This window comes from Peromyscus eremicus, chromosome 10 (genome assembly GCF_949786415.1).
Source record: "Peromyscus eremicus chromosome 10, PerEre_H2_v1, whole genome shotgun sequence".
NCBI classification, from domain to species: Eukaryota; Metazoa; Chordata; class Mammalia; order Rodentia; family Cricetidae; genus Peromyscus; species Peromyscus eremicus.
The window spans coordinates 18640235-18668162 of NC_081426.1; the positions used below are offsets into that span (position 1 = coordinate 18640235).

At 43.1% G+C, this 27928-nt stretch overlaps 2 protein-coding genes across 2 annotated transcripts in view; both read left to right on the forward strand.

The window, feature by feature from the left end:
* The window catches only part of Ddc (dopa decarboxylase), a 60190-nt gene extending 50952 nt beyond the window's left edge, over positions 1-9238 (forward strand). The window contains exons 10-13 of the mRNA XM_059275327.1: positions 1269-1367; positions 3822-3923; positions 7810-8027; positions 8847-9238. Coding sequence (XP_059131310.1) covers positions 1269-1367; positions 3822-3923; positions 7810-8010 — 402 coding nt within the window. The 3' untranslated portion in view covers positions 8011-8027; positions 8847-9238. The remainder of the gene's footprint in view (positions 1-1268; positions 1368-3821; positions 3924-7809; positions 8028-8846) is intronic.
* A 7487-nt stretch (positions 9239-16725) lies between these two features.
* On the forward strand, positions 16726-24372 carry Fignl1 (fidgetin like 1). Its single transcript, XM_059275434.1, has 3 exons — positions 16726-16754; positions 18724-18840; positions 21613-24372. The coding sequence occupies exon 3, from the start codon at positions 21623-21625 to the stop codon at positions 23657-23659; it is 2037 nt and encodes a 678-aa protein (XP_059131417.1). The 5' UTR covers positions 16726-16754; positions 18724-18840; positions 21613-21622; the 3' UTR covers positions 23660-24372.
* The last annotated feature ends 3556 nt before the right edge of the window (positions 24373-27928 follow it).

Consider the following 27928-nt stretch of genomic DNA (forward strand, 5'->3'; position numbering starts at 1 on the left):
AAAAAATTCAATAGTAAGAAATTAAAATACAGAGTAAAGTCAGATAGGAGGGTGCATACTTTTAATCCCAGCATTCAGGAGACGAGGGTGAGAGGATCTCTATGAGTTTGAGGCCAATTTAGCCTACCAAGTGAGTTCCTACCAGTTGGGGCTACATGAAACTGTCTCAAAAACAAAACAAAAAACAAAAAACCAAAAAACAAAAAACCAAACAAAAGGAATTATACCATAGGCATACATGTGTAGGAAAAAACGGCATATGTAAGTTTGGTGTTGTCCCAAATTTCATCCATCCACAGGGGAGAGATTTTGTTACTCACCTCCTGGTTAAGGGAGGAACAATTGTATTTAAAAATTATCTTTATTTTCCGAGAAACTAATTCTTCCTAACTCAGGCTAACTCTTATTTATGTCTCTGGTGGCAGACAGCAGTGGAGTTCAGGGTGCTCTTCCCAACTGTAGACCACCATCTCATGCCCAGCAGGGAAACAGCTCTCTCTCTCCCCACAGGAAAGGAGCCGAGGGACTCCACAAGAAGCAAAGGGCTCCCCTCCCCCCAGCCTGCCCTTTATAAGCTCAAGTAGAGAATTTCAAAGAAAGCCAGGAAGTAGTGCAAGGCCAGTCCTCCCGACTGGCCTGCGTCTCATCCCTGTCCTGTCCTACGTGCTTTTATTGCATTTCCAACCATCATCCATCACCATCAAGAAGAATGTGAGGAGCCAGTGTGAACAGCTAGTCAGCTGACCGTCTGGGAGAGCGAGGAGAAGCAGGGGAAGGCGTCTTTGGTGAAAGGGTATTGGGGTCACCCCGGAGGTCAGCGAGACAAAGGATCCGATACTGTTTCAGAGCACACTTTCAGTGCATCCAGGCGGAGAGAGGCAGGCACACAAGGGGCTCAGCACCCTCACGCTCTGCCCGGATGACCCCCTGCCCCCGGGGAAGCTCCCTCGGGAAGGACCACATCTTTTCTGTTTCTTACTCTGGTCCCTCCTCTGCTGTGTGCCTCAGTCTGTCCTGGGAAACTAATAAACATCTGTGCCTCCCAATCAGTGCCTCTTCTGTCCTCTTCTCCACAGGATGTGAAGGCAGCTTCTGGCTCTCCTCTCCCCACCTCACACACAAGTTCTTTGCTCTCCCCGGCTGGAAAATAAGCATTCTGTAGGAAAATGGCTGCTTCCAGAAGAAGCTGGTCAGCCGAGAAGTTGAAAAGGAAGGAGCCTGGCTGGTAACAGGCTTCTCACTGACGTATTCTTTATATTTTCTTTCAGCACTGGCAGATTCCCCTGGGGCGGAGATTTCGCTCTTTGAAAATGTGGTTTGTTTTCAGAATGTACGGAGTCAGGGGCCTGCAGGCTTACATCCGCAAGGTGACTGCCTTCTTTGTTTATCTGAGTGAAATTGTAATAGTCTTAGCAGACTCAGAAATGAATTCAAGTGTCTTAGTGAGCAAACACCATCCTCACAATGGGGACGTTCTGAGAAATACATCATGAGGCCCTTCCATAAACACGAGGACATCAGAATTTTTATGTACAAGCTGAGATAGACAGTTTCCTAGCAGGCGCAGGCCTTTGGGGATAGAGGAATATACATACGGTCTGCTGTTGTCTGTAACAGCATCTTAAGCATAATTTTGGAATCAGGGTGTAGTGAGCAATACCAATAGTGAGAACATAATGTTTTCCCCCCTGCCCTACCAAAACAAAACAAAACAACAACAACAAAAAACCCAAAACAAAACAAGACAAAAACAAAAGGCCACAGTAAGAGAACCTTTGAGTTGGTTGGCATAGATAGATACCATTTAGTCCCCTCTGTCTCAAGGAGGCTTACTGGGCTGCACGTAATTTCTGTTTCAACAAGCCATGCAGATCACGGCAATATGCACTCAACTACTTTGCAGAACCACTGATTGGTTCCAAGTCCTACTACCCTACTTTTTTTTTCAACAGCCGGGGAAGCTGAGGCCTGAATATGAGCCAGGACTTGTCCACCCATTTAGCCAGACTCGGAGGGCCCACTGGCTTCAGCCGAGTCCTTTCTAAGCCACAGCACCATCTTGATGAGGCAAGCATGCCTGTGGTTTCCAGCCTGTGGTGGTGACAGCTTTCCCCTTAAGTCCCAGTACCCACTGCATCACCAGATGTGCAGCCACAGGCAGGGCCTGAGTGTCTCCAGGCTCCTCTTCTGTGACAAGGATGCAGAAAAGCAAAAGCGTTTGTTTCCAGAGTATCTGTCACGTGTCACATACTACACGCTGGCATCTGTCCTGATCACAGACCTGTTGTGAGGACATGTATGCAGACATCCAGCATTGTGAGAAGCTACACAGGAGAAAGAACTAGAAACCGAGGGTGTGTGTAGATTTCTAGGATAGTCCCTGATCCAATTGCAAAAGGAAAAAAAAAATGAGGGTGAGTCAACTTGGTGTAATAAGAAAAGATCCCAGAGTGGTTTATCAGTCGAAGGTGATGATGACTTTCAGTTCAGGACAACTCACTGAGATTAGGCTGTGCCAGGTTAAAAACACACCACACCTCTTTCTGGAAAGGCCTCAATCCCGTCCTAACAAAAGACTATAAGAACAGTCAAAGCGCGTGTTCTTAGGCCTGAGCTCATCGAAGAGAGTTTTTCATCCTGAATCTTTGGTGCCCCCTGGTGGGATGACTAGTGGCAATCGCTTCTACGGCGTTTCAGTCCCAACAAGCCTGTGTCCTTCGGCTCCTCTTAAGCGTCTACCCTGTGGCAGCCAGTGCTGGGTGCCAGCAGGTTTCAATTAGCTACGTGTGTACATGGACAGTGATTGAGTGTGTTCTCTGCAGATCATATGTGGTTTTAATCAACTTTTGAGTTCTGTAAACATCTAGAGATCAAATAAGCTTATGCGTTCAACACGAGCACAAAACTTTATTTTATTTTTTATTTTGGAGATAAGGTCTCACTGTGTAGCCTTGGTTGGCCTGCAGCTCAGTATGTAGACCAGGTTGGCCTCAGACGCATAGAGGTCTGCCTACCTCAGTTTCCTAGGTGCTGGGATTAAAGGCATGCACCAATATGCCAGAGAGCACATAGTTCTTGAGTACGGCAGGTAGGCGTGCTTCCTACCTATCTGTTGCAATCAGAAAGTGATGCTCCAGTCTTAGGCAGCTGCTGTGAATCCCATCTGAGCCAAGGCATGACCATAAGGCCTTGGTTATGACACTTATTCTCTCTCCCTGAGCCTCATTTTACTCTCTGCAAATTAGCAAAGTAATATCCCTGTATCACAATATTTTAAGCTGTCATGAGGAGGGCAAGGCAGCTGGATGTATGTAGCCTTTGTTTCTTCTAGAATCTTCAATAACTTCCTTATGAGGTTTATTATAAAATTATAAAAGAAAGGGGGGGTTAAAACATAGATCAGCTGGGTGGCGGTAGCGCACGCCTTTAATCCCAGCACTTGGGAGGCAGAGGCAGGCAGATCTCTGTGAGTTCAAGGCCAGCCTGGTCTACAAAGCAAGATCCAGGACAGGCACCAAAACAACACAGAGAAACGCTGTCTCGAAAAACAGAAACAAAAACAAACAAACAAAACAACAACAACAAAACCATAGATCCATGGACAGAAGAAAATGAGTGTTTTTCTGAGGAAACTGTGGTATACCTCATGGTATAGGGCAGTTGAGCCCTCTCCACTTGTGTGGGAAATGCTGGTGAGGGAGACAGACATTGCTCTGAGCATGTGAATGAATAATAGAAGTACAGTCCTGTAAGGCGCGGGGTGGCCAGGGGTAGGCTGAGGTTGTGATGAGAAAGACAGGAGTTTCCCTTCTCTTTTCTAGCACGTGGCACTGTCTCATGAGTTTGAGTCTCTGGTACGCCAGGACCCTCGCTTTGAGATCTGCACAGAAGTCGTTCTTGGGCTGGTCTGCTTCCGGCTAAAGGTATGGTATGCCAATTTCAGCCATCTTGGTTTTCGTTGATGAGATAAAATATTATTCATGACATCCACGTGCAAAGTTGTGTACCAGTTGCCAAGGGCTACAGAACATGACCCGTGGTGCTTAGCAGGCAGTGCTGGCTAGCTGACTGGCCTCGTACACTCTCTTCCATGGACTTGCTGCCCAGTTTCCTCAGATGTGATTGGATGCCTTCCTCTTGACCCCATGCCAAGAGTCCATCCAATACCTCTGGAACTGTATTCCTCTGCTGAGTTGTCTGTGGCCTCAGGAACCAGGTCACCTGTGGACACACAGCATCAGCACATCTGGGATCTGGTTGGATAAACAAACTCCACTGTCCCAGTCATCCAGCTATATATACCTCGGCAAGATTCCTGCCCAAAGGGGGCACCTGGGCTGTGTGTTCACTTTGTGAGGGAAGCCTGCCCAGACAGGCAAGGGAGTAAGCTATCTTTGCAGAGACTTACACAGCCATGTTACTCAAAAGGCCCCTGCTCATCATCATCGTATAAATGAAACCAGATGCTCTGGCCATTACAGAGACGGCTTTTAATAGGCCAACAATTTTACGTTTTGTTTTCTTGCTCCTCTCCTTCCTCTTCTCCTTTTTACAGTCCTGGGATGGAACCCAGAACTTCACACATGCTAGACAAGTCTACACTATACTACAACCACAGACCCTGCCTCCTTTTTTCTCCCCCTCCCCCCCCCCCCTTTTTTAAAATAAGAGACAAAGGCCTCATGATGTTACCCAGGCTGACCTGAAACTTGCAACCCTCCCAAGTAACTGGGTCTGCAGATGCATACCACGACAGTTGACTGGAAGTTTCTGAATCAGTTCTAGGGCTTGCCAGGAGGCCTCTTTGTCCGAGTCTAGACAGCAATCATGAGAAGGAGCAATCTGGGCTACATCAATTTCATGATGCTGCACCTCCATGTACTCTCTCTCCTTCCTGCATCTTGATTCTTAAGAGTTTGAGATGAAATCCAAACCTAGGAAATCCTAGAAGCAGCAAGCATTAGTGTTGTGGTGTGAGAGCTAGAGAGGAGCCCCAGGCTTTCTGCAAGTAGAAAATGGGATGTTTGGGAAGTCGTGAAGGCCGTATGCAGCCTGTGTGGGATGCCTCAAGGTATCCATGTCCCTGGAATCTGGTGTGTGCACCATGGGATGTGGCAGGTCTACTAACATTGGTGTTGTCATTGTGTTGACTTCTTTGTCCCCCAAGTAGGTATTTGTTTTTATTGTCATAGGGTGTTGCTGCAGGATATTTTCAGTTTTGTAGGATGCTTATATTTTAATTTTTATTGAGATGTAATTCACTTTGGCTTGTAACTTGTCTATTTGAGTGATTTTTTTTGTTATAGCTACAGGGCTGGGAGGCCATCACCACAATATAATGTAGAACGTCTGTCTTCCCCAAAGACCTCTGTATAATAACGCCCTCATGATTGTCTGCTTCACTCTTGACCTGGTGTTGTCAGGGCTAAGACTATTACTGGATCTGTATAGTTGAAGATCATGCCAAATATACTTTGCCTCAGTTTCTCCTCCTTCTCACATGCCTGGTAGTGTGTACAGCCCTCACATGCAAAACCCTCCAAAGCCTTTCTTCTGTGAACTTTTGCTGTCTCCTTCCCATGATTACACCTTTTCCTTTTCTTGGTTTTTTGAGACAAAGTTTCTCTGTGTAGCCCTGACTGTCCTGGAACTCACTCTGTAGACCAGGCTGCCCTCAAACTCAGATATCCGCCTGCCTCTGCCTCCCAAGTGCTGGGATCAAAGGTGTGCGCCACCACCGCCCGGCTTACACCTTTTTCTTTTTCTTTCTTTCTTTCTTTCTTTTTTTTTTTTTTTTTTGGTTTTTCGAGACAGGGTTTCTCTGTGTAGCTTTGCACCTTTCCTGGAACTCACTTGGTAGCCCAGGCTGGCCTCGAACTCACAGAGATCCGCCTGGCTCTGCCTCCCGAGTGCTGGGATTAAAGGTGTGCGCCACCACCGCCCGGCTTACACCTTTTTCTTTTCTTTTTTTTTTTTTTTTTTTTTTTTTAAAAGATTTATTTATTAATAATTATGTATACAGTGAGTGTTCAGCCTGCAGGCCAGAAGAGGGCACCAGATCTCATTGTAGATGGTTGTGAGCCACCATGTGGTTGCTGGGAATTGAACTCAGGACCTCTGGAAGAACAACCAGTGCTCTTAACCGCTGAGCCATCTCTCCAGCCCACACCTTTTTCTTAAGGCAGCACATTAACTAAACACTAGTCCTCCTTTTTTCTGCCTATATAACTACACAGTGTAATTTCCCCTCTTGTCCTTGTTTTCTCCAGTCTGAGTTTTCAATCTTCTCTATCCTTGATGGTTTCAACAAGCATATATTGTGGCTACTGACTTATTGAGGCAGGACCTTGTGTAGCCCAGGCTACCCTCAAACTGACTGTGTAGCCAAGGACTCTCTTGAACTTATTCTTTCATCTTCAGCTCTCAAGAGGTGAGGTTACAGGTGCATACCACTTTGCTGGCTAAAAACAGCATTCACCACACAAAATTCATTTTTGTGTCACTGGGAACTTAAACCCAAGTCTCACATGTGCTAGGCAAGTGCTCTGCCACTAAGCAATATTTCTGGCCCTGTGGCCCTTTATTGGACCTAAAGTCTGTGACATTCCAATGGCACGGTTGCTCCTTTCTCCCTGGCCAGACTCCTCTAATCTTACTTGCCTTTTTCGTTGTTGTAGTTCTAATAATTTCTGTTGGTTTTCTGCCCCTACTTTATGGAAATCCTGTCTGATCCAAAGCAGTTGAAAATGGTAAACAACTTTTTCCTGAATACTTGGTTTTTGTTGTCTGTGTTATCGTCTCATGTCTCCATCTTCCTTGAATAGGACCTCATTATCCAGACGTGGCACTTACACCAACAGTCTGAATAGCCTATAGTTCCTTGCTGTGCACTTAAGATTTTCTTGGGAGTTACACTGAGACCCAAGTCTAGAGGCACATGGATCTGTCCAAGGCCAAGAGCAGTTTTCTGTATCCAGCAGGTGTTCAGCTACTACTGTCCAGACCAAGAGGACACTTTCCTTCCCATGCATCTTCCTACATCTTGACCCTTGAAGTCCAGAATAAATGGTCCAGCCCTTCAAGGGTCTTATGACTAGGGAGTGATGCCCATGTCCACCTTCTTCTATATTTTGCTAAACTGAAAGGCTTGGCAGACAGGGAGCCACTTCATGACAACTTATACAGAAGAGTGAAGGAAGGAATAGGCAAAGAACTCGGGGGCCCAGATAGAAAGTGAAGGCTTCTGTGTGTTGGTTGATAAGGCCCTCTTATCTCTGGTCAGTCATTGCGAGTGGAGGACTTGGGCCTCTCTGTCCCCAGCTGGTTGACTATTCTCTTTCTGGAGAGGCTGTATAGAGATCATCCATGATCCCTGTTCCTGCACTTACAGATGTCCTTTCCAGATTCTCACAGCTTGGCTGTGGTGTTCCATTATCTATGTTGTTAAGCTCTCCTGTGGGTCCCAAGGTCCCTAAAGCTGCTTTAGTGTACCAGAGACCCAGTTCCATTGTTTGTGCTCACCTGGTTTTTTTTTTTTTTTTTTTTTTTTGACATTGCCCCTACAAACCTTTATCTTTCTTAAACAAAGTTGGAGGATGGGGAGGTCAACTTCTGATAGCACAGATCATGGAGAAGTAGTGTCACAGGGAGAAGCAATCCCATAAGTTCTGTTAGCCTGTGTTATTTCATCAGGCTTTCTGACATCTTACATACAAAATGAAAAGTAAAGATGATTTCTTGGTTGTCTACCATTTCTGGGTGATACCAGACTTTGTGTTACATGATGGATCTGCTTTCTAATTACCCCAGGGCTCCAACCAGCTGAACGAAACTCTTTTACAAAGGATAAACAGCGCCAAAAAAATCCACTTGGTTCCGTGTCATCTCCGAGACAAGTTTGTGCTGCGCTTTGCGGTGTGCTCCCGCACTGTGGAGTCTATCCACGTGCAGCTGGCCTGGGAACACATCAGAGAGCTGGCAAGCAGCGTGCTGAGAGCTGAGAAGGAGTGAAAGCAGAGCTGCTGCAGGTAAGCTAGCTCTGCCAGGAACATGCTGTCCTCCTGGCCTCAGGAGTCCAGCTCCATCCCAGCTTGGCCACTCAGTGCTGTGGGGCTGGGCTCCATTGTAACCTGAGGAAGAGAAGAATGTAGCATGTTCAGTCAGGAGAAGCAGAAAGAATGCTACGTGTAATGATGTTACAGAGTGAATTTGTATTCACTTCTGTGAGGTTAGACATAATAACGTATAGATCTTGCTCTCTACGTTCCCCCCAGATTTCCCTAAGCAGCATTGACCATGAAAACAATTAATGGGACTTTCATGTGACTGATTTACTCTGGCAGCAACGATCAAAATTGTGATGGTAAAGAAGGGCAAAGCTTCCAGGCCGCTTACAGTTACAGTGATATTTATCATTAGAAATATCAGATTGGCAACATAACCACATTGTTTGTTTGTTGAGACACAGTTTCTCTGTGTGTCCTTAGCTGTCTTGGAACTCGCTTTGTAGACCAGGCTGGCCTCGAACTCAGAGATCCACCTGCCTCTGCCTCCCGAGTGCTGGGATTAAAGGCGTGCGTGTGCCACGACTGCCTCGCCTAAACTCTTCAGTTAAAACTATTTATTGAATTGTTTCACTGCAAACATAGAATAGTCCTTCTCTGTACTCAATTTAAAAGTATACAAAATTCTTATTTTTATTATTTTATTTTCATTTTTGTGGTGCTGGGAACGGAACAAGGATCTTGTGCCTTCTAGGCAGGCGCACCACCACTGAGCTACACTGCCACTCTCTGTGTTTTCTAAGCTAGCCCCTAAGTTTGTGCTATTTATTTTTTTTCCTGTAGAGATCAAAAGTTGAAAAGAAGTAGACCTGCAAAGTGGAATGAGAGAAAACTAATCACCACCCCGTCTTCGTGAAATCACGGTTGTATGTGGCTTCGTGTCTGTCTCCAAAACTAACCAGAAACCTGTGATTGACTTTTTAGTGACTTGTCAATGAAGTAGTTTCTGTATTATACAGGGAGATAAGTTTTCTGTGTGCAGAGCTGATGCCAGTGGCTCTAGCCCTTGTTCTTTATTTGGCTGTGATTTTTGTTGATAATAACATGTCTTTGTGTTCATAAAACCATTGGTGGTAGGAAAGACTTACTTTATTTTCCAGAAAGTCTTTGGTCTTACCTTCAGACTATGTCTATGGCAGTTAGCTTGTCCTATGTGGCTCAATGCTTAATAAACAATTGATGTGCAATACTAACTGTGTTGAGTAAGCATCTTGTTTTACAATGTATCAGACTCATTCTCGTAAAGGTCACTTGCCCTTTCAACCATGACACCCTTGTTAATGTTCATTTAGTCATCATGTGTTTAATGAAAGCCTGGTGTATGTCAGTCACTGTTCAGATTCATTAACAACACTCAAGTTCTGCTTAGAAATGAGTTCAACTTCTAGGTATTTACTCAAATAATCTCTGATCTTTATATGGACTCATTCTGATTTTAGAAAACACTTTTTTGGGGAGATTTATAAGTGTGTGTGTGTGTGTGTGTGTGTGTGTGTGTGTGTGTGTGCAGTGCTCAAGGAGGTCAGAAGAGGCCACTGAATCCTCTAGAGCTAGAGTTACAGTAGCTGTGACCCACCTAGTTGTGGGTACTAGACATCAAACTTGGGTCTTCCACAAGAGCAGTGTGCACTCTTAGCTGCTTAGCTTTCTCTCCAGTCCCAACATATGTGTTTTTATTCCAAGGCTAACGATTGTCCTTTGGAGTCTTTAGAAATGCCAATGGCATTCAAAAAGGGTCCTTGGGTTATTAGCAGCTGTGGTGGTTTATATTGAGTGCCCACTTGGTAGGACCTAGAGTCATCTGGGAGACAAGCCTCTGTGTATGCCTGGGAGGGGATTTCTAGAGTAGATTGCCTGAGGCCATGCCCGGGAGAGATTATTTTGATTAGGTTACTTGAGGTGATAAGACCTACCTCCAACGTGGGTGGCATCATTTCCTGAGCTTGAATCCCAGACTGCACAAACAGGAGACTGCTAGCTGAGCACAGTATTCATAGGTCTCTGCTTCCATACTGGATGCAACATGGTCGACTCCTTTAACGAGGGCTTGCTTCGCTTCCGTGACGGACTTCATCCTCAGACTGTCAGGCCAAATACACGTGTTTTCCCTTAGGTTGCTTTTTGTCAGGGTATTTTATCACAGTGACAGGAAAAAGTAAGACAGCAGGTATATTTTGAATTTCGGATACTTCTGCCATTTGTGTAACCATAACAGAACGATATGATCTGTTCTTCAGAAATCTTGGTGCTTATCATGCATGCTCTCTACCTTATTTGGTCAGGACATTGTTTATAGATGAACCAGATTTGGCTTTTGTCCTGATGTGGAGGCAAGGGATGGTATCCTGAGGCCACCAAAACTATCTGTGGTAGGACCAGTAGAATATGAAAACACTCAAATTACTGAGTTGAGGTTGACGTGCCTACATGTTACAATGATTGGTTTTCACTTCTCAGTGTGCCCTTGTGTATGCTGGAAGGCTCCAAGAAGAGGCACTGCTGCCATTGACACGATCCCCCTCTTCTACTGCAGAAAGAGTTCCATTCAGCATGGTCTTTAACTCTAGCAAGACAGTTGAGACCTCAGTCTGGGCCAGTGGTTAGGTGGCATGTGGCACAGGACACGTTGCACAAATGGGAGGCAGGGGTTATCTGAAAGGCTGGGGGTATTTCTTTCTAGCACTGTCTGAATCTTTAGGGAATAGTCTAAGACCCCAGTTTATGTTCAGACCCCGGAGGGATGCAATCTTGTCTAATTATGGCGCATTTTTAGCTTATTCACTGTCCTGTTAGAGTTCCTATTGCTGTGATGAAACACCACGACCAAAAGCACCTTAAGGAGGAAAGGGTTGGTTGGCTTACATTTCCACATCACAGCCCATTGAAAGAAACGAAGGAAGTAACTCAAAGCACGAATTGATGAAGAGGGAGTAATGTTGCTTAGGGCTTTGCTCAGTGTGTTTTCTTTCTTTTGGTTTTTCAAGACAGGGTTTGTCTGTGTAACAGCCCTGGCTGTCCTGGATCTCGCTCTGTAGACCAGGCTGGCCTCGAACTCACAGAGATCCACCTGACTCTGCCTCCCGAGTGCTGGGATTAAAGGCGTGTGCCATCATGTCCGGCTTTTGAAGTTTCCTCTTCCCAGATGACTGTAGTTTGTGTCTAGTTGATACTGGCACACTCATCTACTGGCCTCTCCCGGCATGTCTTCAGCTTGGTGCTCAGACTCCAGAACACTCAGCCCTAGAAACAAGAAGAAGAGTTTCCTTCCATTTAACAAAACTATATACCAGCACTTACTCTATGACAGGTGTTGCTGCCCATATTTGAAATTATCCATTTAATATTCATCTTTAAATTCCCTGAGGACCAGGCGGTGGTGGCGCACACCTTTAATCCCAGCACTTGGGAGGCAGAGGCAGGCGGATCTCTGTGATTTCGAGGCCAGCCTGGGCTATAGATCCAGTTCCAGGACAGGCTCCAAAGCTGCACAGAGAAACCCTGTCTCCAAAAAAATCAAAAACAAACAAACAAAAATCCCCGAGGTAAGCTGTACTACTACCTCCCCCCCCCTTTTTTTTTTTTTTAAGATTTATTTATTTATTATGTATAGTGTTCTGTCTGCATGTATGCCTGCAGGCCAGAAGAGGGCACCAGATCTCATTACAGATGGTTGTGAGCCACCATGTGGTTTCTGGGAATTGAACTCAGGACCTCTGGAAGAGCAGCCAGTGCTCCTAACCGCTGAGCCATCTCTCCAGCCCTACTACCTCCCTTTTACAGAGGAGAAAACTGAGGCACTGGGAGGTCTGATAACACGTTTCAGTGTCACAGAGGTAACTGGCACCTGAGCAATGGACGCTGTCCAGGCAGTCGGGCTCTAGAATCCACCATGGAGTAACCAGGACTAACCTTGTGTTGGTTAATTTATTTTATTTTTTTTTTTGTCAAGTTGACACAAACTGGAGCCATCTGCGAGGAGGGAACCTCGACTGAGAAAATGCCCCCCTCAGATCGCCTGTAGGCAAAGGTGTGCAGCATATTCTGGGTTAACAATAGATGTTGGAGGGTCCAGCCAGCTATGGCGGTAGCATGCCCATGCAGGTGGTCCTAGGTTGTATAAAAAAGCAGCCTGGGTTAGCCAGGAAAGTAAGCCAGTGAGCAGTGTTCCTTTGTGGCCTCTGCTTCAGTTCCTGCCTCTATGTTTTTGCTTTGAATTCCTGACTAGAATTTCCTTCATGATGGACTGTAAGTTGTAAGAAGAAATAAACCCTCTCCTCCTCAAGCTGCTTCTGATTATGGTATTTAATGACATCAGAAAGCAAACTAGGACAAAGTTTTCTCAGGGTAGGTGGCAGTGGGGACATTTGGTGCTTATGGGACAAGCTCCATCTTTATCTGCCTGGGTAAATCTTTTCCGTGACACCACCTATACATTATCCACATAGAATTCAGTATGACAAAGCCCGGGATGGTGGCATACACCTTTAATCCCAGCACTTGGGAAGCGGAAGTAGTCGGATCTCTGAGTTCAAGCCACTCAGGGCTACAAAGAGAAACTCTGTCTTGAAAAAAACAAAAACAAACAAACAAAAAAGAATCCAGTATGCCTGGATTGAGACTAGTCCGTGGTCAGCATGTAGCACCTTTATTTAAATCTGTGCCCAGTGCAGTATCATATTAGGAACACAATGACCTCTGCTGGTACTGGTACCAGATGCTGCCTGTATGGCCTCAGGTGTTTGCTGATTACAGGCACTTCCTGCAGGTGTTGGGAAAGCCCTAGAATTATCTGGACACAGCAGACAGCAGAGGACAGACTTATCCTGGAACATCTCTTATCTAGAATGTAGCAAAGAGCAGCCTTCCTGGAACCAGAGATCCAAGTCAGCATGCAGAGAAGCCCAAGGCAGAAGGGCAGGGAGATGTCACAGGTGACATCTCATCATCTTAAAGGGAACACAGGAAGGGATAAAGGACAAGACCCCAAGAGAAGGCAGGATTGAACTTTCAACTAGGGAATCCAATAGATGGTATGAACTGGAAAATGATCTTAACTGGCATTTTACCCAGAAAGTCTACATTTAAGGAAACATGGTACTTGACTGATAGCATTTTGGCCTAAGGATAGCTTTATTGTTTTATATGAATCATATAAATCCCCAATTACTAACAGTTTTCACTACCTTGGTCTTAAAATCTGTTTTCTGGGCACCTCTCTGTGTGTGCCATAACATACTCTTGTAATAAGTAATGGGAAAAATATGAAAAGGATACTAGGAGAGTAAGTTGCTTGCATAAAATGGGAATATTTGGAAAGACCATTTTAAAGAAACTTGCGTGGTTCCCAGTAGTAGACATGGAAGGTGGACAGGAAGATTACAGGTATGGACCCCATAGCCAGCTCAAACAGACACTTAAGGAAGCAAAGGGATCCACAAATGGACCAGTTTCTCCTAAACACAGGAAATACACAGCAGCCAGAGCCCAAACTGCCTGAGCTTGACTAAGTCCCCCTGCTTCAACCTCATAAGAAAAGTGACCTGAAGTAAGTTGCTATCAACCTGCCAGCTCCTATCCAATAGTCTTGTCTCCCTGCTTTACGATACTCACCCTTCTGCTTTTGCCCAGTACAAGCTCTCACTCCATTTTGTAGAGTGGAGGTTGCCCCGTTCATGAATATAAAGGCTAATTAAACATAATTAGAACTTAGACTTGTTAAAACTCTGCCTCTGGTCGTAGGGGAGAGTAGCATCTAATTAAAACTTCATTAGAACTGTGTGTTCCATAGACTGTCCAAGGAATGGCTGGATACATCTCCAGTCTTCTGTGGGCCTCTTTCACCACGGTAGGCTGGGAGCAGAAAGATGTGACAACTGACAGAAATCCAACCACACTCAGGAAATCTCAAAGAAAGAGCCAGATTTAACTTTTGTCCCATCTTTTTTCCTTTCCCTATAACATTCTACTTCACGCACCTCTATAAACACATTTTAGAAAACATTTATTATTGTGTGTTTGTGTATGATGGGTTGAAAAGACACATGTGCCAAGAGGTCAACGGACAGCTGTGTGGAGTCAGTTTTCTCCTTCCATGTTCTCACTGGGTCTAGAGCTCAAACTAAAGCCTCCAGGCTTGCACAGTAAGCACTTTTACCTGAGACCATTTTTGCTAGCCCTCCAACCACACATTTCCTGGCAGAAAGGATGCATATTATTTGGGATCATTTTCTCTCTCTGCTCAAAACAAATTAGCTAACTGAACTATACACAGGCACTGTCTGAGATTACGTTTATAAATGCACAGATACATACACAAGAAGAACCCCTCTCACCAAGGGCACTGGATCTGTCTGCTTTAAGTGGCAAGCTCTTCATTGCAGGCCCAACAACTTCCACCCGTGAGAGAGAGTCTACTAAGCAGTTTGTGTTCTCAGATGGCAAATTTACTACTTGCATAGCTTAAGCCTTAAACTTGTCCACACTATGCATCGGGTTGTGATTCTAACAAAGCTAATTTTTAAAAGATGGAAGTCTTTACATAGCATAAGGGTTTGAATTGCACCAGGGAATCACGTTGCCTTTTGCAGGGTTCCTGGTCTAACAGACAGAATAATTTAAAAACAGACTCAGCAGGAAACTGGAAGGCAATTTTGAGCTGAGGGGAAAAACAAGGCAATCTAGACATCTCAGCAGCCTCTGGGAGGAGGGAGAGGGATAAGAGGGAAAGAGAAGGCCATGCTTTGGGAGTTAAAGGTCAGAAAAGCAGGCATGCTCAGCAATGCCGCTCGGTGAACAGCGGCGGGGGGAAGGGAGGGTCTTCAGAGTGAGTGAGAAAGCCCAGAACCTTAGGGTGAGCAGGGTTAGGATTTTGTTCAGTTTCTAATGAGGGAGGTAGAATGAAAGAAAGATAAGTTTTCTCAGTGAAAACAGGCAGGCTTAGCAATGAGGGCTGTAGACAAAGAGACATAAATAAAAAGCACACCCCCCCTTCCTACTCTCTGACAATCAGCTCCCGACTTCTTGGAGCCTGACCCGGTGGCTTATGCCCTAAACAATCAATTAAGAACCTAACCTTTTGTGACCTCACCCAAATTGCAAGATGTTTTAGCTCGTAATAGGGAGATGGGAGGAGGGGTCCAAAGCTGTTTATGAGGGGGGAAGGTCCATCAGTGACTGCCAAGCTTGTCAATATGTGTTTTTTATGATTAGTAACAAACATAAACCGTTTTAGTTCATATTGGAACCCCGCCAGCTACTGCTTTGGTAATTTTGGTATTAAGTCTAATGCAGGCTGTAATCTTTACCAAAGCTGTCTGAATTCGAGACTTATTTGCTAGCGGCTGGTGAACTAGACAGGGCTGGAGAGTCGCAGCTGCGGGCAGGCTCAGGTCTGGCGGCCTGGAGGCGCCTCCTGTCCCAGGGGAGTCCTGCTCTCTGCAATCCTGCGCGTTTTCTTTCCCCTCTCACCGCCCTTCCCTAATTTTGCAGCGTTCAGCACTGCAAAAAGAACCTCATCAACCCGAGGTGAAAGGGAAGCCAATGGCGTGCTTAGGGAAAAAAAAAAAAAAAAAAAAACTATGGCCACGGCGCGGGAACAAAGACCATGGCCACATAGACGGTGGGCGGGAAGTCCGAATTCCCGCGCCCGGGCCTGGGCGCCGCCCGCCAGGCCTCCCGCGGCCCCGCCCTCGCGCGCGCGCGCCCGCGCCCGCCTCGGCCCTCCCTACGCGCAGGCGCGGCGCTGGCGGAGCACGTCACAGCCGCGCAGGCGCCCTGCGAAGGGCGCGCTTTTCGGTGGTTGCTGACCCGGCAGGGATCGCTGGCGGGGGGCGTTGGCAGGCGGCTGGTTTCCGTGAGGGCCGCGGGCCGAGGCTGTGGTCGCCACGTCGGCGGTTTTTTTTTTTTTTTTTTTTTGGCCCGGGTTGTCAGAGAGGGTGGTCTTGGGAAGCCTAGGGCGAGGCGCTCTCTCCCGGCGGCGGCGGCGGCGGCGCCTGGGGTTGAGGGACGTGCCTGTGGGCGGGACGGGCTTGGGGTCAGCCCGGCCGCGGCGGCCTCCCGCTACGACTGTAAGGAAGGGCCGGAGCAGGTCTGCCGCCTCCGTTGACTCCCTTTCAGGACCGTGCTTTCAGCAGTACTCACAGGTTAATTTCCCTCATCCGAAAATCCGAAAGATTCCACATCGTGAAACCGTTTCCCCCCCCGCCCCCTCTTCCATTCAATCCCGCTCAGAGTTATTTATTATTTAAAATATCTACAGTTAAACCTTCTGGTTATGTGGCTAAGGCATATATTAAGTATCTGTGAGTCTTGTGTTTAGGATGGCGTCCCCTACCTAATGTATGTGTTAATTATCTGGAAATCAAACACACTTCTGACCCCAAGCCTATGGGATAGGGATGTTTGTCACTTGTGATTAGGTAGCTGGTTCCAGGCCATGCACAGTCACTGTGGCCGGAGGGAAACTTCCAAAGGGAAGGAATAATATAATTCACAATCTCTTATCCGATATTTCTAAGTTCTGGGGACTCGTAATGCTTCCAGTAATTAAAAAAAAAAAAAAAATCTGTCAGCCGAAGTTTCACGCTGCTTTTTTTTTTTTTCCCTCCTTTTTAGGTGGAAACACATAGCTTAAGAGATATACTCCAAGTCATTGCTGAAAGAAAATCCCAGGCCTGGGAAATGGTTTAGCCGGTAAAAGCTTTTGAGCTCGGGGACCCATGTGGTGAAAAGAGAAAACCCAATTCCTGCAAGCTGCCTTCAGACCTAGACCGATCCCTCCCCAGTAGATACAGTTAATTAAAAAAAGTAAAGCTTTTATGTCCAGGATCTGGCTTCAGGTCCTGTGCTCTAAATTCCTATGCTACTTTCCCAGTAAGGAATTAGAGTGTTGTAAAGATCGAAAATGATGTCTGGTATATAGTAGGCACTCCAGTCTTTAGTCATTATTATATTAGTGGATACCAGAGTCTAGGTACTGAAGAAAATCTAAATGCAATAAAAAATAGTTCTTGCTTGCAGAAGCCAACTGTCCAATTTGAATGACAAGTAACTTGCTTAGTCAGAAGATTAACAAAATTAAGAAGATTGGAATGTAGCTCTGATGTCCATACTCATTAACCATAATTTATAGGTTTTATCAAGACCAGACAGGGTAAAATAACTTGGAAGTGGTAGACAATTAAGTATCTGTGTCACTGAGCAGTGGTGACAAACAGTTTTTGGTTGTCTATATCTGGTTATAGGATATGACTGAGTGGAAAAGATGAATATTGATAAAAAAGATGGTGGTGGAAGAGGATAATTTTTTTTTTTTTTTAAAAAGATTTATTTATTTATTATGTATACAGCATGTATGACTGCAGGCCAGAAGAGGGCACCAGATCTCATTACAGATGGTTGTGAGCCACCATATGGTTGCTGGGAATTGAACTCGGGACCTCTGGAAGAGAAGTCAGTGCTCTTAACCTCTGAGCCATCTCTCCAGCCCGGAAGAGGATAATTTTGAGAATGACTAGAATTGGTGATTTTCCAAGTCACCTCTCTTAAGTTTCCTATTTCTGATGATGTGTAATGGAGATTAGAATATGGTTAAAGCAGATGAAAGCAGGGCTGCTTGCCCCAGAGCTGTTGATTTTGTTTGATACTAGTTTAGATTTAAGTTATAGTTTTACTAGATGTTAAGTTTCCTATTATTGTAAGTAGAGATTTATGTTTGCCTACCTATAATGTGGTAAATTCTTTCTACTGCGTTGTGGGACATAAAAAGCTATATTAAGCCAGGTGGTGGTAGCAGGTCATGCCTTTAGTATCAGCACTTGGGAGACAGAGATAAGCCAGTCTTTGAGTTCCAGGACAGCCAGGGCTACACAGAGAAACCCTGTCTCAAACAGCCCCCCATCACCCCTAGAAAGCTATATTAAATATAGCTCACATACATAAAAAGTATTGGTTATTAAGCTATACTTCCAGATAAATTGGAAGTAAATTTAAAATGTAGACGATCTTTTTACTTTATCATCATACTTCTTAGGAAATCAAAAATTTTTCTTAAACTTTTCCCTTGCTAGTGTGCAGGCAAATTCTACATTACAAAAATAAAAAGTTTTTACATGATTTAGTGGTGAGTGGGCACATTTGTGGGAAGCTGTGCATGTGGATGGTGGGCACTACTTTCAGGAGTCATGTAGGTCTTGAGAACTTAGGTTGGCAGACGTGAGAGCAGGTGCCTTCTTATACTAAGCCATTTCTCTGGCCCAAGATTCTTGTATAAAATGAAAGGGTTTATGAGAATATCTTGAGGAAAATCGGACGTAAAACTCTTTTACTAGTAGATTATTTGGCTTGTTCTTGCAGTTAATCTTTCAAAAGTTTTAATTATTATTATTATTATTATTTTTTAAGACAGTTTCTCTGTTGCCCTGGCTGTCCTGGAACTCACTCTGTAGACCAGGCTGGCCTCGAACTCAGAGATCCACCTGCTTCTGCCTATCGAGTGCCGGGATTAAAGTTGTGTGCCACCACCACCCAGCATAAGTTTTAAATTTTAACACTGTGAGAAATGGGAAAAGTTTTGAAGATTTGTGGCATCATGTTTCAAATGTATATACGTGATAAATCATTAAAATATTAAATATGTCATTCATATTTATGTTTCATGCAGCTCCATCTGCACTGATAGCATCAAGAAGTAGTCTGTACGTGGTGAAGTACACAGTATCTCACAAGGAACTTTGAACTTGACTTCTGGCATTACTCATAATCAGCAGAGTTCTCTCTAGTAAGTTCTTTAACTCTTTCAACCTCAGTATCTACATTTGTGCAGCTTGGGTAACAGTTTTCAAATGATTTTCGTATTCACCTGATCTGATTCTCACAGTGGTTCCTTCAGATAGAAATTGCAAATGACTTGCTTAGTATTTTTCTTAGAAAACATGCTTAAGATTTAAAACTTCCTCAGGTTGTCCATATATATATATATATATATATATATATATATATATATCATTAAACTTTGTTCTGATTTGTTCCCCTCAGTGCTGCCTCCTACCCAACCCACCCTTCCCCGGTTTTCCTTCTCATTAGATCCTTTCTGCTTTCCTATTCCATGTTCCATTGCCCCATTTCCCACCTCCTTAAAGATCACCACCTCCTTTCATGATCATCTTCTAATCCATGGTCTACAACATATATGTAAATGCATGCACACTTCTGTGCACACATATATACACAATTTCTAACTCTTCCTACTTTCTTTTTTTTTTTTTAAGATTTATTTATTTATTTTGTACACAGAAGAGAGCACCAGATCTCATTACAGATGGTTGTGAGCCACCATGTGGGTGCTGGGAATTGAACTCAGGACCTCTTGAAGAGCAGTCAGTGCTCTTAACCTCTGAGCCATCTCTCCAGACCCTCTTCCTACTTTCTATTCCATGTTTCATTGCCCTATTTCTCATCTCCCTAAAGATCACAACTTCTCTTCATGCTCTCCTTCTAGTTCTGATCTACAAATACACGTGTATACACACACACAATTTCTAAATCTAGATTGTGCATATGAGAGAAAATGAGGTATTTGTCTTTCTAAGTTTGGCTTATTTTGTGTAGCATATGATTTTTAGTTGATTCCAATTTCCTTCAAAGGTTAGGATTTAATTTTTCTTTATGGCTGCATAAAACTCCATTGTGTATTTATACATCTATTCATATGTTGGTAGACGTCTAGGCTGTTCAGTTTCCTGGCTGCTGTAAGTACTGTAGCTATAAACATGGATACACTAGCATCTCTGTGGTGTGTGGACTTAGAATTCTTGGAGTATATACCAAGAATATAGTATTCAGTTCTTTTGAGAAGCATTTGTGTTGATTTTTATAGTGACTGCACAAATTAGCATTCCCACCACCAGGGAATAAGAGTTTCTCTTTCCCCACATCCTTGACAGCTTCTGTTTTCATTTGTTTTGTTGATGACAACTATTCTGACTGGGAGGTAGAATCTCAAGACAGTTTTAATTTGCTTTTCCCTGATAACTAAGAATGTTAAACACTTGTGCAAGTATTTATTGGCTGTTCGTATTTCTTTTTGAGAACTGTTCAGTTCATTAGCACATTTGACTGGAAGATTGGGGGTTAGTTTTTTTATATTAAGAAGGGGCATGTGTGTGTGTGTGTGTTTTCAGTTCTTCATATATTAGGAAGGGGTGTGTGTGTATGTATGTACATATGTATGTGTTGTGGCCAGAAAAGGGTGTCAGAACCCCTGGAGCTGGAGTTGCAGGTGGTTGTGAGCAGCCACCATGTGGGTGCAGGGTCCTCTACAAGAGCAGCAAGTGCTCTTAACTGCTGAGCCATCTCTCCAGCCTCCAAGTTTTCATGGAATCTTGTAATTCTGGTCTGGGGTAAAAGCTCAGTCTCAATGAAATATGTGCCATATAAGCATCAACCTCCAAGTTTGAGTCCCCAGAGCCTCCATAAGAAAGCTGGGCTTGGTGGCAGGTACTTGTCATCATGCTGGGGAGGCAGAGACAGGCTGGTCATTGGGGCTTACTGTCCAGTCAGCCTGTAACCTACTTGGTGAGCTTCCATTCAAGTAAGAAACCTTGTCTCAAAAAACAAATTGGACAGTGCTTGAGGAACTGTCTCCTCAGCCCCACAAGAGATTATTTTGATTCTTTTGTATTTAGTAAGCCTTGATATTTATCCCAAAATGTGATCTATTTTAAAGAAGATTTCATTGGCTGCTGAGAAGATTTTTTTTTTCTTTTTTTTCTCTCTTGGATGCAGCCTGTAAATATCTGTTGAGTCTATTTCATCTCTGGTGTAGATTAACTCTGTAGTTTCTTTGATATGACCTATCTCATGATAGTGGGATATTGAGGCATTGATTGATTTTAAGTCATTCTATGCATATTCTTGTATATGTGCGTATGTGTGTGTGTAGGCCAGAGGTCGATATTGGGTATTTTCTTCTGTCACTCATCACTTAATAAATCCTTCCTTTCTTTAAGTTGTTTACAAAAACTTTTGGGACAGAGTTTCATGTATCCCAGATTGGCTTTAAACTTACTGTGTAGCTGAGGGTGGTGACCTTGAACTTATCCTGCTGAATCCATCGTTCAAATGCTAAGAATATAGGCATGCATAGTTATACCCAGTATATTTGTACTGGGGATCAAACACAAGGATTCGGGCATATTAGTAAGCACTCTACAACCTGAGTCACATTTCCCCACCCCTTTCTTTGGTTACCTTTAAATCCTTTTTGCTTAAATCGATGAGTATTTTCTTTGTAGGAAAATTTTCTTATAAACAAGACAGTTTAGCATCTAAGAAGTCATCATTTGGTTGTCCTTAATCTTGAAAACTGTACAATGTATCTTTGTGTCATGAGTACTTGAAATATATGATTAACTAGATAGTACTTTTACAAATAAATTTCTGTATAAATGAACCTTATGAATACATCTAGTGTATCTTTTTTAGCAGAGAGTTTTATACTCTTATTTGCTTCTTGATACTGATTTGTCTTCTATTTTGTTTTGTGTTATAGAACTTCTGACATGGAGACTTCCAGCTCTAGGTCTGTACACCTGGGCGAATGGCAGAAGAATTACTTTGTAGTTACATCCAGCACATGTACACCAGGACAGAAGGCGGATGCATACCGTGCACAGATACAAAGCATTCAGTATGCATGGGCCAACTCCGAGATCTCTCAGGTCTGTGCTACCAAACTGTTCAAAAGGTATACAGAGAAATATTCTGCAGTTATTGATTCTGACAATGTTGAAACTAGCTTGAATAACTATGCAGAGAGCGTTTTAGCCTTGGCAGGATCTCAACAGGCTGACAGTGACAAGTGGCAATCTAGATTGTCAATAAATAATGTTTTCAAAATGAATAATATACAGGAGATGATGCAAGCTGGAAAGAAATGGAAAGAGTCCATGCTGAAACCTGCTGATGCATCAGTAGTCATCTGTAAAGAGCCCACTGTCTTTGAGCTTTCTAAATTTAGTGTTTGTGGAGGTTCTGGAGAAGGTAACTTCTTAGCCAGTTCAATTCATGACACAGATAGGACCCAAGCTATCCCAGGCAGCAGTCTGGGACTTTCGCGGTTTCAGAGTGCTCTGCTGCCTGTGGCAGCTAATAGCAGCACTAAGACTTGTCCCACCTCCTCAACACCTTCAGGGGAGTCAGCCACTGCAAAATTTCACTCTACACCATTATTTGGAAGTACTAAAAAGGAAACTCACAGCTTTGCTAAAACCAACACAGGACCAAATATGTGCTTATCCAGTCTGTCTTGTTTTCCTTCTGGCTGTGAAAATCCACGAGAAAGGAAGCCTTTTTATGGCTCTGGCAACATTGACATGCTTTCTGATTCAATACCGAATAAGGCTTCTAGTAAAACAGAAGACAGTGACCAAAGGGAAGATAATAGCCTGCCTACCTTTAAAACTGCAAAAGAACAATTATGGGCAGATCAAAAAAAAAAGTGCCACCAATCCCAGCATGCATCAAAATCTTCATATGGTAGTGTGAAAAAGTCTTTGGGAACAGGGAAATCGAGAGGAATATTTGCAAAGTTTGTTCCACCTGTATCTAAGCAAGATGAAGATGAGCAGAATGCAAGAGTGAAGTGCAAGCCTACTAAAGCCGTGTCTGCAGAACTAGAACACCCCATTGATGACCGTCTGAAGAATGTGGAGCCAAGGATGATTGAACTGATTATGAATGAAATTATGGACCATGGGCCTCCAGTACATTGGGAAGATATTGCTGGAGTAGAATTTGCCAAAGCCACAATAAAGGAAATCGTTGTGTGGCCTATGATGAGGCCAGATATCTTTACCGGGTTACGAGGGCCTCCTAAAGGAATTCTACTCTTTGGCCCTCCAGGGACTGGTAAAACTCTGATTGGCAAGTGCATTGCTAGTCAGTCTGGAGCAACATTCTTCAGCATCTCTGCTTCGTCTTTGACTTCTAAGTGGGTGGGTGAGGGGGAGAAAATGGTCCGTGCGTTATTTGCTGTTGCACGGTGTCAGCAGCCAGCTGTGATATTTATTGATGAAATTGATTCTTTATTGTCTCAAAGAGGAGATGGTGAACATGAATCTTCTAGAAGGATTAAAACAGAATTTTTAGTTCAGTTAGATGGAGCGACCACATCTTCTGAAGACCGTATTCTCGTGGTGGGAGCCACAAATCGGCCCCAAGAGATTGATGAGGCTGCTCGGAGAAGGTTGGTGAAAAGACTTTATATTCCCCTCCCAGAACCTTCAGCCAGGAAACAGATAGTAGTTAATCTCATGTCCAAGGAGCAGTGTTACCTCAGTGATGAAGAAATTGAACTGGTGGTGCAGCAGTCTGATGGGTTTTCTGGCGCAGATATGACACAGCTTTGCAGAGAGGCTTCTCTTGGTCCTATTCGCAGTTTACACGCTGCTGACATTGCTACCATAAGCCCAGATCAAGTTCGACCAATAGCTTATATTGATTTTGAAAATGCTTTTAGAACTGTGCGACCTAGCGTGTCTCCAAAAGACTTAGAGCTTTATGAAAAGTGGAATGGAATGTTTGGTTGTGGAATGTGAACATAGCAATTGAAAGGAGAATCCGACATCTAATAGTCCAGTCCTTTTGCCTTTAGCATAGGAAGCTTGGAGCGTGCTACTCGTATTGTGGAGTATATCCTGAATTCTATGCCTCAGATTAGAATGATAACATTAACTACTGATTGATATATCTTACATTAGTATGTTGTATTTGCCTTCCAATTATTATGTGATGTATAAGCTTATTTCATTTAAATAGAATGACCTTTTATTTCTAAGTGAGTTCAGATTAGAACTTCAGTTTGGTAATAATAAACTTTGCTAAGTGTTGTCTGGCTTACATTTGAAACAGTATTGCTTACTTGGCTTAGATAGAGTTAAGATCTTACCAAAGGTACCAAAAACTAAGCCACGTTAACTTGTGCTGGTTTGTAACCTATTTTGTGTGTTTTTTTTTTTTTTTTCCCTATCAAAATTAACTGATAAAAACATGTTTAGAAATAGCAAAATGTAATCTGGTATCAGGGATGTAGCACCCCCACTCCAAACAGAAGATGTTAAGTGTTTTTTTTCTAGGGGTCTGGAATGTTTTCCATTAATATTTTATCTAATACCACTTCAAAGCCTATTATTTTACCCTCTTTCAAAACTAAATGTTTTTTAATTGTTGTATTGTTTTGTCTTGTAAAACATGTTTATTGTAGAAACTTCAGAAGACAGAAGTAAAAAGAATAAAAATTATTGTTAGTTTATTACCACTTTGAGGGGCATACCTTATTTTGTTATAACTTCTTTCAGATTATTTTGTTTTATACAGTGCTGTGATTTTACTATGAATCTTCTTTTGTAGTCTGTTTGGTTTTTCCCTCCAACTGGTATGCAGCCATGTTGGCATGAAACCATCCCCCTACCTCATTCTTCCAACTGCATGCCCAGTTAGCCAGTTCCTTTTCTTTAAAGTATGTCATCATTTTGAGTGCCATTATACATATCTATAGTAATCTTCCTTTACACACTGTTTGGGAGGTCGTGGTATAAATGGGCAATTAATTAACCCAGGAGTTGGTATTTTTCTCTTGTGAATGTGGCAAGTTGAAATGGAATTTGAAACACTTTTAATGAGTGAGTTTAGAAAGTTTGTACTTCATGCTGGCTCACTCCAGTTCCTGGGGATACAGTGCCCTCTTTTGACTTCAGCTGGCACCATGTATATACATGGTGCACATCACACATGCAGGCAAAGAAATGTAATTTACTTACATGTAAAATCTAAATTAAAAAAAGTTTATACTTTGAAGTAGTATATCATTTTTCATCTACCTTTTATTTATACATTGCTGCTTTAAAAACTTTTGCAAATTTCCCCTTTGAAATGTGTGATTATCTCATTAGAACTTAAGTTACTGTTTTCAATTTTTATTTTCTTTTCCTTTTTTTTTTTTTAATTTTATTTTTTGAGAGAGGGTTTCTCTGTGTAACCCTGGTTGTGCTGGAACTAGCTTTGTAGACCAGGCTGGCCTTGAACTCAGTCTGCCTGCCTCTGCCTACTAAGTGCTGGGATTAAAGTTGTGCGCTACCACCACCCAGCAGTTTTTGTTTCCTAACACCTTAAAATGTCTCCTAATATCCAGTACTTTATCGTTGTTAGGATTTGAGAATGAAATGTCCTTCACAGGCTCATATGTTCAGTCATTGGCTCCCACATAGTGGTGCACTTTTGGAAGGTTCTAGAAACTTCAAGAGGTAAGCCTTATTTATAAGAAGTAAGTCATTGGGGTTATATCGTTAGGGGCTAAGTCTTGTGCCAGGCTTTGGTTTCTTTCTGTGAAGACTCCCTTATCACAGGCTCTGCTGCCAAATCACCTTGAACAGAACCTTCTGAAGCAACCAAAATTAATCTTTCCTCTCTGTCTGAATTGGTTTCAGTGAAAGATAAATCAGCCCTTTAGGTTTTCTTTTTATTTATCTGTCTATTTATTTACAGATTTATTATGTATACAGTGTTCTGTCTGTATGTATGCTTGCAGGCCAGGAGAGGGAGCCAGATCTCATTACAGATGGTTTTGAGCTACTATGTGGTTGTTGGGAATTGAACTCAGGACTTCTGGAAGAGTAGCCAGTGCTCTTAACCTCTGGACCACCACCTCTCCAGCCTGCCCTTTATGATTTCCATGTAAAGACACGAACCTTGGATCCTTAATTATTAATACCAAGGAGTTAAATGTAGTTTTTCTTATCCAGAGTTTATTAATTCTATTTGCAGATCAATTCTACAATCTTGGATCTTAAAAATTAACCATAGTGTTGTAGACTATTACCAACTGCTTATTGATATGTTTTGATAGCATTTAACTCCATGACTTAATCTTACCTTTTTTTTTTATTCCCCTTCCCCATCAAAAACACCTATCAATACTGACTTTTAACTCCTATTAGTCACCAACTAGAGGCCATTTCCCTCTGTGGAGCTTAGTTTAGTTTGTGTCTGAGAAAAATATTATTCAAAGATGCCAACAATATACACTGGAGAAAAAACAGCATTTCAACAACTGATGTGAGGAAAACTGATAGCCACATGTAGAGGATCCTTTTCTTTTACTCTGCACACAACTCTAAATGGATCAAGGACAACGTAAGACCTGAGACCCTGAAACTGGTAAAAAAAAAAAAAAAAAAAAAAAAAAAAAAAAAAAAAAAAAAAAAAAAAAAAAAGGTATATGCTTCAATTTATAAGCACAGGGAAGGATTTTTTGAATGAGATTTCCAGTAGCACAGGAACTAAGACTAACAACCAATACATGGAATTCAGTGGTACAAAAGCTTTGGTGCAGTAGAGGAAACTGAGTTGGCAGCCCACAGAATGCAAAGATGAGTGCAAGTTGGTGCACTACTGGAAAAGGGAAGGAAGATTGGTTCTTCTAAATAGCTCATCTTGGGTGTTTATGTATTGGATTAGAGTTCCCAGGCTGAACTTATAGTGGTCCTGTGGAAAGGCCAGCTGAGATTGGTCTTTATAGACCCAATCCTGAACTGTTGATTAGGCAGCCGAGCAGGCTGTGGGCCAGCAGCAGTTTTTTGTGAAGGAAATGGAGACTGGTCTTGCAGAGTTTGCTTCCTACCAGGACCCACTCTGGTGTGGAGCTCCCTACATCAGAGTGATTTACAGCGGTCTGGCTTTTGTGAGCCTTGTGACCTGAAAAGTGGGTTCATGCTGCCACCTTACATGGTACTTGAAGCAATGAATTTCAGGGTACTTAGAGTTTAGTTCTGCTTTACTGTGAATTATTTGTATAAACCCAGCCTAAATTGCACAAATCCTTAAAGCAGAAGATGTTTCCTGGCTGGTGGAAAAGAGGTAGTCAGATTCTAAGCTCACACCAAGATGTAAAGCAGGGCTTGGGGGAGGCCTCTCACAGCTGACCACTGTAAGACAAATTGCTAAATCGTCTTATTAATAAAAAACCCAGGTTTTTCAATTGAGGTGAAAACTGAGAGATCAGAGGAATAGGACAAGCCACAGCCAACCTCACCTTACTAACTCCTCAGCTTCCAGAGAGACCTACTTCCTGTATATCCACACCTATATCCTTTCTGTCCCTGCCGTCTTCTTTTCTCTGCCCAGCTACATCACTTTCCTCTTTCTGCCCAGCTCTATCACTTCCTGTGTGTCTGTACAGAGCTCCAGGCCTCTATGGTTAACTAGTGCTGGGAATTAAAGGCATGTGCCACCACGTCTGGCTTTGTTCCCAGTATGGCTTTGAACTCACAGAGATCCGGATGAATCTGCCTCCCTAATGCTAGGATCAAGGGTGTGTGCTACCACTGCCTGACTTCTATGTTTAATATAGTGGCTGTTTTTTTTTTCTCTGATCTCCACGTAAGCTTTATTTATTAGAGCACAAATAAAATATTACCACAGAACACAGCTCCTACAATTAAAAAAAAAAAAAAGATCAGGTCTACAATTTGATGCATAAGGCAGTTCTAGCAACTTAAAGGAGCCTGCAAGCTACCCCCAGTGACTGTAGACTGGTTTGTAGCAGAGAAGCCAGTAGAGCCTACCAGACTTGTGCTTTACAGAATTGAGAGAACATTGTATTGTCTCATCTACTAGACTTGTGGTAGTTTGTTAAAGCAGTGTAGTAGTTTGAATGAAAATGCCCCCCATAGGGTCAGATGTTTGAACTCTTGGTTCCCAGTTGGTGTTGTTTGGGGGAGGTTTAGGAGGTACTGCCTAATTGAAGGAATTATGTCTTCGAAGGTTGGCTTTGGGAGTATAACAACTCCATATTGTGTCCATTTCTTTCT